This window comes from Columba livia, chromosome 1 (assembly GCF_036013475.1).
Source record: "Columba livia isolate bColLiv1 breed racing homer chromosome 1, bColLiv1.pat.W.v2, whole genome shotgun sequence".
In the NCBI taxonomy this organism is placed as follows: Eukaryota; Metazoa; Chordata; class Aves; order Columbiformes; family Columbidae; genus Columba; species Columba livia.
Window position 1 is genome coordinate 93337800 of NC_088602.1, and position 19706 is coordinate 93357505.

Sequence of the window (19706 nt, forward strand, 5' to 3'; positions counted from 1 at the left end):
ATTGATAGTAGAGATGGCTGCTTCTCAGAATCCTTACAGCTAACTTGGTTTTACATCATCAAAATCATCAAAGCATTAATATTACCACTTAAAAAACCCATCATTACCAGTTTAACTTGTTTCAGTGTTCATAAACACCTAAAGTGTCTTTTTTTTCACCCTAGGACTGCAATGAAAGCCCTATTCTATTGCACAGGACTGATTTAGTCTATATTCTGTCAGCAGCTACGCAGACATTGTTGAGGAGAGACATGTCACTTAATAGAAGATTGTACGCATGGTTGCTAGGTACTGTACAGTATATAGTGATATTCAATATTCTGCATACCTAAGAGGAAAAAAAAAAACAGTGCTTAAAAAGGTATTATAGTACACTTTTCCCAGCAGTTAATGAATGATGATAAAATAAAGTGTTGTTTAGTCGCCATTTATTAAGTACTTGTTTAATAAACTTAAGCATTCATTTGGAAAACAGGTCTTCTCTTCAGAGGTGAATTCATCTCACTGTCCTTAATCACAGGGTACCTGATGAGTTATTTCTGGCCCTGTCTATAATTCATTCTGAAGTGGTTCAGTGGACTGAAAGGATCAGGGCGCTATTTAACCTTGCTCTTCTGGAAGTAATGGTCTATTAATTAACATGTGGGCTTAATTGTCAAGGAGAGGCTATAAGTGAACTATAGCTTCTCCCCATCTGCCTCCTTTTAACAGTGTGAGAGGAGGCTAAAAGTGAGAGGACAACAGCTGCAGCCATGTAGTTGCTTATAGGCTGCCCTTGCTGTCCCTGTGTCTGGCCCTGGCCTTGGTTTTGATTTGTGTTCAGTATAGCACAACTGGATGCCTCAAACTGCAATATATGGGCCATCCTTGGGCAGTACATGTGTTATTTTCAAGCAAAGCATTGAAATGACAAGTTAAAAATGGAGTGTAGTTTCAATATTTGTATGAACAAGGTATGTGTAGTTCTCTGTACTGTAGTGTTTCTCTGTACTGATGCTTCTGTTTATCTTGTAGGCTCTGATATTAAAGGTGGTACTTTTGCTCCAGACTCAACAACTTCTGAAGACCATGCTATTTATTTCTTTGGAAAATATTCTAAAGATCTTTTGGTTGAGGTTGGTGTTCATTGTATACAGATGTATTTGTCATTGTTTTACAAGTTAGCGCAAACTGTGTCTGTAATTGTTCACTGTGCCACTTCATTTGTCCTTCGCTTTCTGACCCTAAAGATAGCATTTTTTGCTGGTTACATTTTATCTTACTGAATGCCTGCTGTGCTCTATTGATCCAAATATTGTATGTGCTTGCAGTACAAATGGTATCTAATGAAACCAAAGGGTAGCATCTTTGATGAACTACCTGAATTATTTAAAAATGCTTCTCTGAGTAAGATCAGCTCTTGAGTACAGATGATGAGAAGATGTCATCAATTTGTTTACCCTGTATGGAGAACTGAAGTTCAATTTTAGTTGGTACTAAACAAAATCAAATTTAGAAACACTTGAGGTCTTAATAAAACAGCAATCTCTCTTCTATGTATAATGTTTTGATGTTTTCTTTTTATTAGAGTTTGATTGAAATTTTACATCAGAAATTCCCAGAGTCTGATACAGAGGAACAGCATCAGGCTTATTTGAAACCCTTCCGCATCCTCATCAGTCTCCTTGACAAACCTGAAATAGGTAATGTTGCCTGTCGCTTCTGTTATGACTGTTAATGACTTACAAGTTGGTGTCCTTTGCCTTTGACAGCAGGACTCAAGACAACACCCTGCACAATTCTTCCTAATTCTGAATATGTGCATGTTGTGCATTAGTGTGCACCTTGGACCTGGTTCAGAATGGTGCTCTGGAGCAGGCACCTGCTCCAGGTTATCTCAGGCTCTTCCACAGAGCACTCCACTGTGTGGCATGGACGTATCCTAGTGAGGATAACACTCTGCCATGCCCAGAACTTCAATCTGAGGGGCCAGTTAAAAAAGACCCACTTCTGCTCTACTCTCAGTATTCTGCTCAATTCATTCCTTGGAGCGTATTCCCTAAAATACTGTCAGGCCTGGTTTTGTTCTGTCTTTTAGAGCAGCTTTATCTGGAAAACCACTGGTAGTGCTCTTGCCTGGGTTTGTTTCCAGTGCTCAGCTGTGCTTGCAGGCCTTCCTGCACGCTTGCATCAGACTCTCGTGACCATGTTGCTCTTCCAGGCACTGTAGTCTCACAGGCAGCTAGTCTGTGGTGTTACTGCTGCCAAAGTGGGCAGTGCTGCTTACCTGCAGGTGCTCCAGCTGAAAATAACCTGCTGTGGAAGTGGGGAGGCTGGGGTAACCCTGGCAGTGGTGCTGCCAGCTTGTGCTGGCCTGACACTGCTGTGGGAGCTATAGCTTTAGACATCGTGACTGAGCTGTGAAGAATTTCCTCCTTTCCCCTGGACTGTCACATGTCTGTCCTGTTGCATACATGAAGTTGCCAGCAGCAGAAGGGTGAGGCTCTGCTGGCTCTTATTTTAAAGGGCAAGTTCTCTTTTCTGTATCAGAAAATTAAGCCAAAGTGACTTGACAGATTTTTAGGATGTAGTAATACCCTGTAAGAACCATGCACAGATAAATCTTTGAAATTATATTCTGTGAATCTGACAGGTATGAGAAGCCTGTGGATTGGTTAAATGGTATTTCTAAGAAGCTAATAGAGTTTTAACGACCGACTGTATCCTGAAGTGTTGTTCTTTGTATTATCTTGGGTGCAAGAGGGATGGTACAATTACTACACCTGTAGACATAGAATGAAACTAATGTACTGGGACTAAGCACTCCAGTGGCAGCTGGTTTTGCAGGCTGCTGTATTTGGTAAGCTTATCCTCTTTCATAGTTCAGGAAAGTCCGTTTAAGCACATTTTGTGTCAAGGAATTATCAAAGCAATGCCAAGAAAAATGAGGATTATATATTGTTTATCCAATAAATGAATGCTACCTTAGTAGAAGCAGTTGTTAGTCTGCTTATAAGACAGTGGTGCTCATGTTTCTTCTGCTGGTTTCAGCTGTTTTTTAGCTGGTTTGTGGTTTGTTTTTTATTCTTATTCTTATTATTAAAAATCTACATATTTAATTTTATTTTAACTGGAAAATCTGACATTTTTAAAAGTCTCATTTTCATTTTACTTGGGTGTTCATTTTTTTAGTCTAGCTACCCCTAATTTAATTCTATACAAGTTTGTAACTGAGCTGCCTAACAATCACTTTGTTGCAACTACTAGATTCTTTTTTTCCTTCAATTGTAGGGCCACAGGTTGTTGGGGATCTGTTCCTTGAAGTTATTAGAGCCTTTTATTCCTACTGCAGAGATGCACTTGGTTCTGATCTCAAACTCAGCTACAATCAAAGTGGCAACATACTTGCAAGGTATAACTACAGGTTTTCAACTATTAACTGAAACTGTATCATTTATATTAAGCTAACTTACTGAAAGCTAACCAGTTTAAGGTCACTTTTAACAAATCATAGAACCATTTAAGTTGGAAATGACCTTTAAGATTATCAAGTCCGACCATAAGCCTATTACTTCCAAGTCCACCTCTAAACCATGTCCCTGAGGACCACATCTACACATCTTTTAAACAGCTCCAGGGACTGAACCAGTGACTCAACCACTTCCCTGGGCAGCCTGTTCAAATGCCTGACAACCCTTTCCATGAAGAAATATTTCCTAATATCCAATCTAACCCCCCCCTGGTGCAACTTGAGTCTGTTTCCTCTTGTCCTGTCACTTGTTACTTGAAAGAAGAGACCAACACCCTCCATGCTACAACCTCCTTTCAGGTAGTTGTGGAGAGCGATAAGGTCTCTCCTCAGCCTCCTTTTCTTCAGGCTGAACAGCCCCAGTTCCCTCAGCTGCTCCTCATCAGACTTGTGCTCCAGGCCCCTCACTCACTTTGTTGCCCTTCTCTGAACTCTCTCCAGCTCCTCAGTATCTTTTCTGTAGTGAGGGGCCCAAAACTGAACACAGGATTTGAGGTGCAGCCTCACCAGTGCCCAGTACAGGGGGACAATCACTACCCTAGTCCTGCTGGCCACACTATTGCTGATACAAGCCAGGATGCTGTTGGCCTTTATGGCCACCTGGGCACACTGCTGGCTCATGTTCAGCTGCTGTTGACCAACACCCCCAGTTCCTTTTCCACTAAGCAGTTTTCCAGCCACTCTTCCCTGAGCCTGTAGCGCTGCCTGGGATTGTTGTGACCCAAATGCAGGACCCGGCACTTGGCCTTGTTGGACCTCATACAGTTGGCCTCAGTCCATCACTCCAGCCGGTCCAGATCCCTCTGTATGGCCTTTCTACCCTCCAGCAGATCAACACTCCCACCCAGCTTGGTGTTGTCTGCAAACTTACTGGGGGAAAGTAACTTGTATGTACAATTAGATTTTTCTATGACTTTTCCTCCATGTATGCTTGATTTCTCTTTAATTAGCAGAGAAGAAAATTAAGTACACTGCCTATGATTGATGTTGATTAAATCCAGTTATATTGGCCAAGAATCAGTCTGGTGACAGAACTCTTAGCCTTTAGATTTTCAAAGTTGAAGCCTTGATTTCACCTGGGAGAAATATTCTCAAACTCTAGCTATTCTGGAATTACTTAGTCCTGGGTTTAAAACTATCAGTGCATTTTAGCTTGAAGGGAAAAGGGGAAAAAGATTTTACAATGCATCAGCTAATACTGAGGTTGCCTACTCCTAGAATCTTCACTAACATCTGTTTCTTTTTTTTTTTCCTTTTTTTTCCCTTTCACACAGTGCAATCAAAGAGAACAAAAATGCTTCGGAAATTGTCAAAACAGTCAATTTGTTGATCACATCCTTAAGCACGGATTTTCTTTGGGATTACATGACCAGATGTTTTGAAGATTGTTTCAGGTGTTTATGTTGTCAAACAATAGTACTTAAGAGCTATCTGTTTAAGATAGTAAAGTTTACTGAAACATTCTAGAAGGGACATAATATGTGTTAGAATCAGGCAGATATGTAGCTTGCATCCTAAAATAATTCAAGAAGGGAAATAGCTAAACTATTAGATGGAAACTTGCAACCTGAGAATCAAATAAATTATTTTCAAAGTGACACCTGAAGAAGGAAGAGGTTTGGGAGGAGAAGTGGAGATGTCTTCCTTGGAAGAACAAGTGGTTTTTGAAGAAAAATAGATATATCTATCTTTTTCTCTTTCTAAGAGAGAAGATTATGTATGGAGGTTCAATCCAAAAATTAGAAGCTCTTTAGCATCCCGCATGCAAGCTACAATTTAGGTGGTTTTGACAGAATGTTTTATCCTGCTGTATTAGAAGTCAGTTTTACTTTTACTTTGCTTCAGAAATCATAGCTGTTCAGTATTTTGTGCCAGTTTTAATGAAGCCTTTTTGTGATAACAAGAATTTTGACAGGAAAAGAACTTACAAAATAATGTTTCTCTCAATCCAGAAACAAATCCACACCGATGAGATATCCTCTTGAAAATATTAGCACTCCTCCTACAATTTCAGAGCTCTGCACACTATTGGTGTTTCTTCTTGACGTGATTCCTTTGGTAAGGCAACCTGAAGTTAAGTGTTTCAAAGTCTTAAGCAACTTAAATAATTCAGATTCTGATTACCTAAAATGAAAATAGGCAAATTGACATATGTGTGCATATGCTTGCTATGTCCTGCAAAGTATAGTTTTATGTGCTGACTTTATATACAACTACCTGTGCTATTGCCTAGCAAAATAAAAATTGTTTGCATTTTAAAATGCAGTGATTCTATCAAAGGAATGAAAAAGTGTACCTTTTGCTTCTTAGGTAAATAATTTCCTGGGATTTTTTGGTCTTTTAGTAGCTGGCTGACTATCATGAGCTTTTTAGGGTGTGAATCAGTCATCATCATGTAGAATGGGGAAAGAAGGAATAGCACTGAAGCAAGTTTGTACAGTTTAACCATTCATGAACTGACTTTATCAATCATTGATCAATGTTGCTAGATGGATGAATAATAATATATGATAACTATTTTAATTTATTTTAGGAACTCTACTCTGAAGTGCAGACTCAGTATCTTCCACAGATGCTCAGTTATATGGTACAGTCTCTTCTGGAAAACATGGAAGTATTAGGTTTACCAGAACTCACTCATGCCTTAAAGACCTGTTTTAAGGTGCTTAGCAAAGTGCAAATGCCTCCCTCCTATTTGGACATTGAGACAGGAAGTGGAAGTGGGGTAAGTGTTTTTCAACTACTTATAGATGTTTAAAATTGTTAGTGACATAATTTATTTTAAAATGCTAATTCTCCTAACTTAAACCTAGATGATAACTGCATCATTAAAGATTTTTGAAACTTATCTTCCTTGGCCCCTTCCAGAGCCTTCTGATGCCTTGTCATTCTTCTGAGTATTCAGTTCTGACTTGTTTGAGTTATTTGTGACAGTGAAGGAGTATAGTCTTCTTTGAAACTGGAGCTATAATCCTACTTCCTGAGAAGAATGTCATCTTAATGATTTTGAAAAGCACTCAGCATCATGCAGTTGCTAAAGACTTGAATTACCAAATAAATCCCAGCTTTACAGATGAATAGGTCTGCAAGGCTTTCAATTAATATTTTAGTTTAAGACAATGTGGTATTATTTGTGTGCAGGAGACCATGATAGGGAATGAGGAGTAGATGGCATAAAGCAGTCACACAAGCACAGCCTGCCAAAGTTTTGCTGTAGAACAAATATGTGCATTTGACTAGAAATAATCCAACATAAGTAATACTGTTCTAGTGGTGAATTGATTTTAAGGAAACATTTCCTTTTGATAAGTATCTGTGGCCATGGATCTGTTGTTGTTTGAGGAGTCAATGTGTGGGGGATTATATAAACATTTGTTAAGTTTTAAATGCAATTGAATTGAACTGCTTACGAATAACTGTGTCTCATGATTTTGTAAAAGTAAGCTGTTATCTGGAAATTGCAAATACTAGGGGTTTTTTCTGTCATAGCTGTGCCCTAGTGCCTGCCACAGTTCTCCATAGTTTAAAGTGATCTACGCCTTGCCACATTAACCACATTAACATTCCTGTTTTAGAGCCCAGTGAAAAAGGAAAATGTGGACATAACCTCAGAGACTCAGTCTGTGCTGCAAGAGGAGGATGAGACTCCATTCCCCCACCTGAAGTCAGAAGACAGTGGCATTGGTCTAAGTGCTTCCTCCCCAGAGCTCTCTCAACACTTGGGGATGCCAACTGTGACCCTTGAGAGAGACGATGTCTGGAAGAAAGGGGGGAGCATTCAGAAGACTTTGTATTGCATCCAAGAGCTGGTTGCCAAGTTTTCCAGTAGATACATTTTTGGGGTGCAGTTCCAAGAAACGAGTAATGAAAGCATCTCAGCAATGAATCTGAGTGGAAAAGAGAAAAAAGAGAATGGCTACAGATTACCTGCAACTGCTAGCAAGAAAAAGAGTCCATGGGATGCAAAGCAGATCACTGTACCTCAATTTAAACAAATGCTTTCAGACTTATTCTCAGTTCGAGGGTCACCATTCAAGAACAAGGGTTCTAATCCTCTTCCTTCTGACTGCAACTCTAGTAATAAAAAAGAAAAGGAGGAAGAAGAGTGGGACTTAGAACAAGTGATGCTTGTCTTGGGACCCCTTAGAGGCGACTGCAAGGAAGCTTTCTCTGCCGCTTGTCACCTTTTGTTGGATTGTACCACATTCCCAGTCTATCTATCGGAGGAGGAGATGGAACAGTTGTATCTCTCTCTGTTTCAGGTTCCTGGTAAGAAAAGATTCCTTTACTGGGCAACTTGAGTATTTGAGGATACAAATAGCAGTGTGAGCTTGGCTCTTTGCAAGACATGTGACCATGGCCAGTAGCAATACCTTTTGACAGGGCTAAAGGCAAGTTGCATGTGAATTAAAGATTTACTTACATCAGTATGTGTTTTGTGTCTTGCAGCTGAAGAACTATTTTTACCAAGCTTTTAAAATTCACATTCTTCTGAAAGCTTTCACTACAAAACTTGTAGCTGAAAGGATGAAAAGACCTAGCCTGTAGAGTCCTGTGGCATTGTTCAGCATTTTCACAAAATCCATCTCCCTCCTTCCATGTCCTGTGTCCTGTTCTCCCCCCACCACCAAAAGAAAAAGGGTGTGTTAGAGGAAGGTGGGTGTAGATGGGAAACTGGAGCTCTAAACCATAACAGAAGCAACAACATCTCTTTCCCTAACCTTCAGAATTCAAAGGAGTCCAAAGCTAACACATAACAATAATCTTGTATAATTAGGAACCCTGTTTGTTTTGGGAATTCAAGTTCATTAACTTTAGCAGGAGCAATTATTGGCCTGAAGGGTAGTTGGCAAAATACATTTGTAATGGATGGAGAGGTGGGAAACTAGAAAATCGGATTCTCTTCCTCACTTCACTGTGAATTTCTGCTGTCTTCCTTAGCAAAGGGATGATATGCCCATCATCTACATGGGTGAGCTGTCTTGACACTTGACAATGACAGCTGGAAAACAGCAGCTATAAAAACTAGTTGAGAATAAACATAAACTGGAAAGCAGAAATCCACTAGTTACTGGGTTACTGGGGTCCTGCAAGAACTTTCTGATGGGGGAAATAGGGAAAAGAATATAACTTGCTTTGAAACAGAATATAACTTGCTTTGAAACAAGCCCCTTCTGAAGACTTGATGATAGCATGACAGTTGGATCTGGGCAGTCATTTTAGTCTGTTGGTCCTGTGAGCTTGATTGAAGAATTCTTAGAAATATGACCATAACCTTGAGATTATTCAAAAACTTTTCTCTTTTATCTTCTGAGAAGGTTGTGATGCCAGCTTCCCTCTGTGGCTGAAGTCCTTAATGACAATATGCTGTTGTGTGAATGACTGCTATGTTCAAAACGTGTCCATCTTCACGCTGCTGGAGGTGATCAACCATTCCCAGTCACTGGCGCTTGTGATAGAAGACAGAATGAAGCGGTACAAAGTGTCTGGCCACAACCCTTTCTTTGGAAAGCTACAGATGGTCACCCTTCCTCCCATCGCTCCTGGAGTTCTAAAGATCATCTCAGAGAAAACAGATTTCTACCAGGTGTCAATTTTCTTTTTCTTTTTTTACTGCCCAGCTACACTGAACCTCTAAGGACAGGGTGGGAAAGCAAATGATATTTGCATGGATGTTTGGGGACAGCATGTTTGTGTTATGCTGCCATTTTTTGCTTCCACAAGCATTTGAAAGCAATCACATTCTTCTTCATGTTCTTCTCAACAGGATGTTAAAAAATGGAAGGTTTTTTTCAAATTTCTACTTGGTTTTGTGCCCAAATTCTTGGGGTGTAGGTATAGTTGATTTCTGATTTGAAGGGTTTGGTTTCTTTGGCTTGAAAACTACACTTAGAAGTTTGATACCACTCTAAGTTTTGAAATAAGATAAAATGTTAGTGGGTGAATAATAATGAAAACATTCTGTACTTCTTGTTTTGAGCATATGTTTTTCAAAGATGTTTTACTTTTTCTGATGATTTATTGATATTAGTGTTAGAATGAGGATTGGTTCCAAGATCTTTTTCTCATTTACTGGGTTTCTAATTGCTGTGCCCATCACATGTACAATCTGTTAATTTTTGACCCAGAAAATAGAAGCAGAAATGCTTTTCTTAACTTCTAGGCGCGTACATTTTTATTACCTGTCCTAGTAGGATAGGAAAGTTGCATTTCTTTAGGTCTGTGACCTAAATTCTTGCTCTTTGCTAAACTGAGATGATTTGGAAATCCATTTTGGTAATAGAGGGCATTTATGCAAGTCAGGGAAGCAATGGCACATAATAATAATAATAATAAATTGTTGTTATTATTCTCTAGAGAGTGGCCTGTGTGCTCTGGAATCAGCTGAACAAAGAGACACGGGAGCATCATATTGCCTGTGTAGAACTCTTCTACAGGCTGCACTGCTTGGCACCATCGGCAAACATCTGTGAAGACATCATCTGCCATGCACTTTTGGATCGTGATAAAGTAAGTCCTGTATTCAATGAAGCCCCTTCAGCACTTCAGAGTTTTCCAGTGCTTCCCAGACTGCTTTCAGTTCCCTTCCACCTCATGTCTTCACTCCCATGGTCTCTTTGTCTTCCAAGAGTCCGACAGACTCTGTCCACACCTTTACAGTTCCCTGGGATTTATTCATCATGGTAATACCGCTAAACTTAATCTCTGGATACAAGCTGTATCAGTCAATGCTGGAGCTTTATTAGTTTCAGCCCAAATCATATACTATCTAAAAACTTGCAGTTTTTGTCAGTATTTCCAAACTGACCCAGCTCCACCAATAACTCTAAAATAATTTTGTAAACTTCATATTCCAACAAAAGGCTTTATTACCTTGTTAAGTGTATGTCAACATAATGTTGACCCTGTGTCCACCTTAGTATTTAGATCTCATAATAAGTTGTATTTTAAGTGAGGCAATTATTAATTGTTTTACTTGTCCAGTTTAATCACAGAACAGTTCTTTAACTTACAGTATATTTTTGAGAACTGCCTTGCACAATAAAACTTAAAATAGCCACCTTCAGTCTTCAGCATTGTTTTCATATCTTTGCTCTTACAACTTTTATCTTACAAGCTTGAAAATCTTTTAAAAGCTTTCAAACAGAATTACCAATAATAAACACTACCTAATATACCAATGTCTCCCCATTTGTCATCCAACTTTTAAACCACCCTAACAACAAACCAAGACTAAAATATTTATACAAAAGAGCCCTGAAATACATTTTTGATATACTGACATGCCTTTTTTTGCTCCTACAAACACTGTGGCTGTTAAGTTTTGATTGTGTATTCATGTATATATGGCATTTTGGTTTAGTCTATTGCAACAGAGAAAAGTGCTCTCAAACTACCTGAGAAGGATTAGCAGTCATCTACAAAATAACAGTTGTTCTGCTAGAGGTTTAAAAATCACTAAAACTGTACTCTGAGATAAATGCTCCAAAAATACATATTTGTCTTGTTTCCTTGCCAAGGGGACAAGGCTGGAAGCGCTGTTCAGATTCTCCGTCATGTGGCATCTGACCAGAGAGATCCAAGGCAGCAGAGTGACTTCTCACAATCGGTCCTTTGATAGGTATTTTCCATTTCTCCACTGGCTTAGGCTTACATTTATATATTTAAATATATCACGCATGTTCTGTTCTTTTTTTCTGAGGTGGGAAAAGTACTCTGTACCGAGAAAAAAAGTGAGCAAAAGGAAGATCTTCAACTTTCTTGCACTGTTACCTTCGCAAAGCACTCTGTGTGCATGGTGCACTTTTTTGTGTGAAGGAACTTTCTGTAAAAATAAAAAGAGCTTCATATATGAAGAGTAACTTGCAGACAAGTTTCTGCGTAGCGGACATTTTTTATCTTGGAGTGGGTTAGATTTTTTCCCCAAGAAAATAGAATTAATTAGAATTAATAGCTGTATTAATACTTGTGGAAAAAAACAAAAACACAACTTATTTTATACCTTTGTATAAAATGAGACAAAAGCATTAAGAGTCTTTCTAAATAAATATGTGAAAGAACTTTAAAATATGCTGCTCTACTAGAGTGTGAGTATATGTATGGCCTTGCTTCTACAAACACATGTGTACTTGACCTCAACTCAGGAAAATGTGTATGATCAAGCTGCTGTTAGCAGACATGAGCCACTGGCTGGTGCCTACTTGAACATGCACCATGTCTGTTTCCTGCCACTATTTCGTTGTTTGCATTAACTTTTGCAGGGATTTCAGTTGTACTTCTTCATTCTGATTTCTCCACTCAGGTCTCTGTTTGTGGTACTGGACAGTCTCAATTGTTCAGATGGTGCAATTGGTGCTGCAGCACAGGGCTGGCTGATCCGTGCCCTTTCACTTAATGATGTTGCACGGATTCTTGAACCAGTCCTGCTGCTGCTGCTTCATCCAAAGACACAGCGCACGTCCATCCACTACATCAAACAGAAAAATTCAGCAGGTAAAACTGTTCTTGGATTGAAACTGTAAGCATTGCATACTCCTGAACACCTACTGAAGGTCATCTCTGAAGTGCAATGGCATCCTATTACCCTGAGTTGTCTTGTATCAGTTCCATAGATTCCTCCTCATCCAAGCATCTCTAGTAATGCCTAAAACAGGGTTCAGGAGTAAGTCATGCTCATTGAAGGCTTGATGAGCATTTCTGTTGTGGTGGCTGCGCCTACTTTCTTGGTTTGGATTGCTTCCTGCTTTGCTCTGTGATCTTGTCCCGCACTTCTCATTGCCATTCCCAGATGATCCACATTGCATGTGTGTTCATTGTTCACAGGATCCCTTCTCGAGCAAAACTAGGTCTACAACCAAATGAAATCCAGGAGCAGTTTGGTGTCTATGTCAGTCCAGGAACTGTTCCAGTAGGCAGGATGGACAGGCAGATCTTACTCTCTCTGCCCAGTCTTGCCTTAGCACACCATGCACGCTCATACCAGGTTTCTTTATTTGGCATCATGTTAAACTAATCATACAGGTTGTGAGGAACTTTTTAGGGAGATCTTGCTGTTTAGGGCACCACACACACACACACACGCACAAAACTAATTCTGCTAACTTCTAAAAATTAAAATGTCTTTGCCCGAAGAATATCCATCTTGATTCAAGAGGAGAGCTGAGCCTTTGTGGCATAAGTCTTGAGGTATCCCAGAGCTAGGATGTAGAAGCAAAGAGAGATATTTGGAATTGAAGATGACCTGCAGCCACACAAATTTAGGAATGTGGCAGGGAGTCTTTACCTTGGCAGGATAAATTTGACAGCTGGAAGATGTCTATTTTAAGACCTGTAGTGAAAACCATTGTGAACCACATACGACCTGTGCGTCAAATGTGGAATAGGCGAGTGTGACAGAGATCTGTGGGGGCAGCTGAGGAAGACTGAGACAGGTATGGAGCCAGGGTTCGCTCCAAGTGTGGAGTCCTGCAAAGACTGGCGGGAAAGTCTATTCAGGTTTGGGATTGCTGGGAAGTCTGTTTGGATTTGAGATTGATGGAAGTGGTATGGATATGAGACACTGCACTGTTTGGCCCAAGAAGCCAAGGTTTTTTCCTGGAGCAGACCAGGAAGACGGTGGAAAAGTGTCTGGTGCTTTTGTATAAAAAAAAAATCTATGTCACCTGCCTGTCTTATTACTCGTAACCTAGCTGTTGGCTTGTGTAATTGTTTTTCTGTCTTGATTGCCAAATAGTTATGTGGCAGACATTTATAGCATCCAAAGGGACCTGTTTATTAGATGCTATACAAACACAGAGCTAATATATTCCTTTCTTGTTCCACAGCATGTAATCAAGGAAAACTTGTTTGCTATCCTTTGCATTCCCCTCCTGATCTCCATAAACACGTTGTGCTCAGGAAGCATAAAAAGGTTTCACATCTAGGGAATCACAGCAGAAGAGAAACAACATGTGCTTTTTGTTTTAATCCTATTATCTTGTGCTTACAGTAGGTTAGAACTACTTTACCACTTAAAAAAAAGATAATTCTTGCCTTAACCCAGCTTTTATTAGCTCCAGTTATTACAATTAATAGTAGACTAGAGCAGAGTAGCCTTTTAACCTTTTTTTTTTTCTATTAATTTTATTCAATATTAAACATGTTGTGTGAAATGGACAAATACATGCTCTTTTTGATAAAAAATAATAATTTTTTCCAGCAGATATACGTGATTGGCTTTGCAAGAAAAAGCCCTCTTTGAAAGAGTCTGGCATCTCTGAGAGCAATTCTGAGGAAAACCTTCCATTGAGCCAGTTTACTACGGTGGATAGAGAAGCAATTTGGGCAGAAGTGGAAAAAGATCCAGAGAAGCTGGAGTTGAAAACTGAACAGTCTGATAACAATGGCTCTTCTAATCCAGTAACTTCACATGAAGCAGATGGTGACGAAGATAATAGTGAGCACACAGAATCAGCAGACACCAGCACAGGCCATGATAGTGAAAATACGTCCTCTTTTTCCCCTTCTCTGGAGCTGCAAGAAGTGAGCAATGAAGACAATGACAGTGCTGCAACTGACGGCAAAGAGACCATTAGCCATGTGAGGTCTCTCAATGCATTCCTTCCCGAAAGTTCCAAATCCAGTGTAGCCCTAAACCTTGTGCGTGCTGACTCTGAGAGGACTCAAGCATCAGAGTCTCTGTCAAGTGATGAAGAGGTGGACTTGGAGCTCCAGGAAATTACCCATTCTAGGTTGCTCAAGCAGCAGAAGGAAAAACAGGAGATGATTGAGGCTTTATTCAAACACATGCTCTTATATTTGCAGCCTTATGATTCTAAGAGAGTACTGTATGCATTTTCTGTTCTGGAGGCAGTGCTTAAAACAAACCCTAAAGAATTTATTGAAGCTGTAGCTAGTACAAGCATGGATACCAGTTCCACAGCACATTTGAATCTTATTTACAATCTCTTAGCTCGCCATCAGGAAGCTCTTGTAGGGCAGAGTTTTTATGGCAAGCTTCAGACTCAGTCCCCAACCATGTACCCCCATTCTCTTCTAATAGAATTGCTCACTTACCTCTGTCTCAGTTTTCTGCGCTCATATTACCCGTGCTACTTGAAGGTCACACACAGAGATGTGCTTGGCAACAGAGACGTTCAGGTGAAAAGTGTGGAAGTCCTGATTAGAGTGATGAGCCAGCTAGCTACCATGGCAAAGGCAGCAGAGAGTAAGAACGTAGAGTTCATACGCAATTTGCTAGGAAGATGCAAAATTCAAGAGTTTGTTCTTCTTTCTTTGTCTGCATCTATGTATACAAGTCAGAAACGGTATGAACTGCTCATGGCAGATGGAATTAATAATGTTCCTGATGAAGAACTCTTTGAAGAGAGCGTAATCAATTTTGGGCATGATCAAATATGGAGCGAACACCCACTCCAGATAGAGCTGCTGAAGCTCTTGCAGGTATTGATTGTCTTGGAGCACCATCTTGGACAGACTCATGAGGAGCAGGAGAATCAGCCAGACCTCTCTAAGGAATGGCAGCAGGCTCTTAATTTCCAGCAGGCTATCGGTGCAATGCAGTATGTCTATCCACACCCAATAACTTCACAGGGATTGTTTGTCTCTGCTGTGGTTAGAGGTTTGCAACCAGAGTATGGCTACGGGATGCATCCCACTTGGGTAGGCCTAGTCACATGTTCCCTGCCCTATTTTGGGAAGTCTTTAGGCTGGACTGTGGCACCATTTGTTGTACAGATATGTAAAAACCTGGATGATCTTGTCAAACAATATGAAAATGAAGCTGTGAAGACATCTGCAAAAACATCTGCAAGGTAAGAGTCTGCAGTGTGGGATTTATTATAGTGAAAGCTTCCCCTTACTACAGAGCGGTGCATAGTAACTCACTGGTTTGGTGTTGTAGCTCCCAGAGTTTGTTCCTCAGACCCTGCTGCCTGTGCAGCTGGCTATCCCTTGAGCCCAGTCGAGGCGGAGGTAGTATCAGTGTAGCAGGGCTCCCTGCAGCTGGAGAAAGAGAGGAAAGGGAACCAGCAGCTGTGATAATTCATGTCCTCCCCTGCCTGCCGTCCAAGTAGAAAACAAGTTCCCAGTTCTGACAAGACTAAGGATTTTGGGTGACTAATTGAGGAGAGACACCCTGGAGAAGAAAAATACAGTGATACTGTTCAGAACAGGCAGTAAGTGAAAGGAGTAGGGGAAAATAATCAGACACTAAAGATTTATGATCACCTGGGGAATAATATTCTAAAAGATCTAGACAGGAAAACGGGTTGTCCAAGCATAGTGTGTGAATGTTCTGTGTTGATATTCCTGGCTGGTCATTCCAGTATTCTTTTAGCTATTGAATAGAAACAGGTTTCTGATGCAATTTTTAATCAAGGAAATACCACTTGGCCTGTTAACCTTCTTTTTTATCCCCCCTCTCCCCGCCTTTCTCTGCAAAGCTTAACTTCTAAAAGAGAAAATGTTACGCCTGATTACCCACTAACCCTTTTGGAAGGTCTGACAACCATTGGTCATTTCTGCCTTCTGGATCACCCTAATCAAACTAAAAAGGTAAGTGCTTAACATCTACCGCTTGCTTGACACCTCAGCACCGGTTTGTCATAGTATGCATCCCTTTTTCATCCAGAGGTGAATATAAGTAGTGAAGCAGCACTTGTACAAGAAGATAACTTTAAGGAAGCCTTACAGCACACCAAAGGGAATGAGCTAAGTAAAAGTGTATGAGAGGGGGACTGAACTTAATTTTTTTTGAGACAGGCATGTGAATTTTAAGCAGAAGATGTTAATGGTGATCTTGGTCACACAAGTATTAGTCTGTCTGTACCAAAATAGTGAACAGCAAATTCAGTAGACTCTAATAGAAGCAATGTATTTAAGGAGTAGACTGGTTGAATTATTTTAAAAGTTGTCATTACAGAAGTTGACTATAATTCTCCTAATTATAGAATTAAAACAGTCACTCTGTGGTACCTAATATCATGTATTTTAATATTCATATATTTGTTTTTTCTAGTCATCATGTTTAGCGGAACCTGCAAACCTGAGAAACGCTAGGAATGCCATTTTGGAAGAATTGCCTCGCATTATCAATACCATGTCCCTTCTTTGGAGCGTTATAAAGAGGGAAGACTCTCAAAAAAGGCCAACTGACTTCTTTGGAACAACAAAAGGCTCTTCTTCAGTCTACTTTAAAGCAACCAAGGTAGGAGTTCTTTTAAACTGCTGCGTATCTCATCATCCTTGTCATCCTTTCCCTCATAGTGCATTTTACATAGAGCTCATAGGAATAGTTTTGCTATTGGACCACAAAGAATTTTTGAAGAACTCCCATGAACTACAGGCTTGCAGAGTACCTACCTACAAAAGCAGACTTTTTGCTGTTCTTTTTGCCCATCTGCACCCTTACCTGATTTGTTTAATGTTTTGCTTTGTTCTGTGAGCTTCTGTTAATAGCTGCTCTCGAGCCAACCACCTCTGAATTATCTGCACCTTCCACAGGCAGGTGAACATGGACTTGAAGAAATAAAAATACTAGACTTTCCCCTTCTTTTTTCAATATTGCTAAATCACAGTAGTGACAAATATTTGTAGGAGAAGAGCAAATATAACACAAGTATTTGTTTTTTCTGTTTTGCAATCTGTCTTCCAACAAATGTGACTTCCATCTGTAAGAAGGATATACTAACTCATAAATAAATTATCAAAACTTGTCTGTCTGTGAAGCATATAAAGAGATTCTTTTGTTGTGGTGTAATTTCTTAACGTCTTGGGAAAAGGAAGAATATTTTACAGACCATGAGATAGCCTTCGCCATACAAATTTTAGCATTGACAGTTGGTTTTTTTTCTTCCTATAGACATTAAGAAATAAAATACTGGACTTCATCAATCCATTGACAGCACAACTTGGAATTCAGTTGATGGCAGCAATTGCAGCAGTATGGAATAGCAAGAAACCTCATAAGAATCAAAGTAAAATCAAGGTGAAACTAAAGAAAGGCACCCTTAGTTTTCCAGTGCAAAGGCAAATGTTACATTTATATGATGAGTTCTAAACTCCAGGCTCGTTTATTGATTCTTTGGGGGTTTTCTACATGTGTCAATGGCAAGCCACTGAAAAATCTGAAACACTCTTATTTGTATGTAATTCCACAAAGCATCAGGAATGAATTAAACATAAATAAGTATCAAATAAAAAGGACAGTGTGGCAGTTTGAGTCTGATTGTATTAGTCATTTTTTTATTCAATACTGGATTATAATCTTGGGATTGCAACTTGCCAATTATATTTTAAAGGTCTTGAATGAGCTGCATTTCCAAAGAAAGGTTAGAGTTGTATTCTCTGGAACTGAGTATTTATTCTGAATACAACATCTCTTTCTTTTCTACTTTAATTTGAGCATAATGAGGTTGTTTTCATGAAGGTGTTGGGAGAAGATCAGTATATGGCAGATTTTTGCATGCTTGATTTAACTTGTCTAATTTACATTTTGTATAAATATTACTATTTGAGTAATTACACAAAAGGCTGTTTTCTCAACTTCATGTTTTGCCTGGTACGGTGATCTGAGAGGTGTGTCTTTTTGTTGTTTTGTTAGATTCTTCCGGTGGCTAGTTCATCTCAGCTTATTCTTGTGGACTTAATATGTGCACTTAACACATTGAAAATTGACACTATATTACATCTGGTCAAAGAGGTAGTCAAGAAACCATCACAAATCAAGGGCGAAGAGGTAACCATGAAGATAATTCCCTTTTCTTAATATATTATATCCTGGATCTATTCCAATGTGTCTTCTAAATATTGTTAGACTGAGAGTTTGTTTTGTGTTTGCTTTGTTTGTTTGGTTTGGTTTGGTTGTGCTTTTTTTGTTTTGGTTTGTTTTGGGGTTTTTTTGTAATGTGTGATTCTCTTTTGTTCCTGAATAAGTTGTACTCTCCAGAATGTGGGTTTTTGTGTTTTGATCCATCAATGTAAATAGGTTCGTCAGAATATTTTGCTAAAAAAGTTGCTGGTAGTGAAAAGGTGTGGGGTTCTCCAGTACTAAAGATGCTGACAGTTTTCATAAAGCTGCTGCAGATCTACAACTCAGTGACACGTTTCTGTCTTTCTACGCTTACCTGAACAGTTAGAAGTACTTCACATTGAGTTTGCTGCATTCCAATTGGCTTTCAAGGAAATCAGTTTTGCCACTGTGCACACCATTGTAGGAGTGATGTAGGAGTACCATTTCAAAGTAATGTGACAGCTTCTGAACCAGAGTCCTCTGTTGAAGTTCTGAATTCCCCTGTACTGCTGTATAGATAGTTTTATCATAGTTGGTCACCTGTTGGAGTACAAGTGGTTCCTAAGAATGATGTGTTAACCACAGCTGTTACTCAACAGCTTGGACCTTTTTTTTATTTTCCCTGATGGCAAATAATGTTTGTTTTGCTTTTATTTTTCAGAAATCTTCTCTTGTAGATATTCCAATGCTGCAGTTCAGTTATGCTTTCATTCAAAGGTAATTCAGTCACTATAAAAGAGAATTTTCTGGTTTACTCTAGTTAGGATAACAGCCAGCATCACTATTTCTCCTTTACTTTGATCTTTATGTTACAATGTCACAAAACACCTTCATGTAGGAAATGGTTATTGCCATTTTGTTATTAAGTAACATACACAGAATAACTGGGCTATGAAATTAAGTGCCATTGATCTGTTGATAATGCCAGTCTGAAAGCCTCATTTCCTACTAAGAGAGCACCATACTTGAGGCATCTCATTAGCAAGATACTTGTATAATTTCTTATGATCTTTCTCCTTATCTGTTCTGTGTTGCCAGATGAATGGATAGAGAACTTCTAAATTAAATGAAACTGCAATGGCTGCAGTCTCTGCTGGACACAGTGGGTCAAGGCAGTTGATTGGAAATAGTCCTTTGATTAAAACTCTTCTTTACATACTTGGCTTTTCTCAGATGGAAGCCTTGAGTTATATCAGACTGTACAATATACAGCGCGCAATAAGCCGCGCAGATAAAGTAAGCTGGCATGCAGTGAAGTGGTTAGCTAAACTTAATTCCTTTTCTTCCCCCTGAAGACCCGGCTCTCTTACAGTGCTGGCTGGCATAATGCATGTGCTGCTTGCATTTACTGATGTATGCATATTGCCTGTGCTGCCAGATAGAATCATAGAATCATGCTGGGTGGAA

General features: G+C 39.4%; 1 protein-coding gene across 7 annotated transcripts in view; it reads left to right on the plus strand.

Moving 5' to 3' along the window:
* The window catches only part of DOP1B (DOP1 leucine zipper like protein B), a 50926-nt gene that overhangs the window by 17352 nt on the left and 13868 nt on the right, over positions 1-19706 (plus strand). For 4 of the 7 annotated variants that reach the window (XM_065067473.1, XM_065067490.1, XM_065067481.1 and 1 more), the window contains 18 exons: positions 165-288; positions 1015-1115; positions 1568-1682; positions 3271-3391; positions 4783-4902; positions 5461-5566; positions 6042-6233; positions 7084-7777; positions 8824-9095; positions 9866-10018; positions 11029-11129; positions 11811-12001; positions 13707-15321; positions 15952-16063; positions 16527-16715; positions 17370-17495; positions 18111-18245; positions 18961-19016. In XM_065067473.1, coding sequence (XP_064923545.1) covers positions 165-288; positions 1015-1115; positions 1568-1682; positions 3271-3391; positions 4783-4902; positions 5461-5566; positions 6042-6233; positions 7084-7777; positions 8824-9095; positions 9866-10018; positions 11029-11129; positions 11811-12001; positions 13707-15321; positions 15952-16063; positions 16527-16715; positions 17370-17495; positions 18111-18245; positions 18961-19016 — 4523 coding nt within the window. The remainder of the gene's footprint in view (positions 1-164; positions 289-1014; positions 1116-1567; positions 1683-3270; positions 3392-4782; positions 4903-5460; positions 5567-6041; positions 6234-7083; positions 7778-8823; positions 9096-9865; positions 10019-11028; positions 11130-11810; positions 12002-13706; positions 15322-15951; positions 16064-16526; positions 16716-17369; positions 17496-18110; positions 18246-18960; positions 19017-19706) is intronic. The other 3 variants (XM_065067506.1, XM_065067499.1, XM_065067515.1) reach the window with 3 other exon arrangements.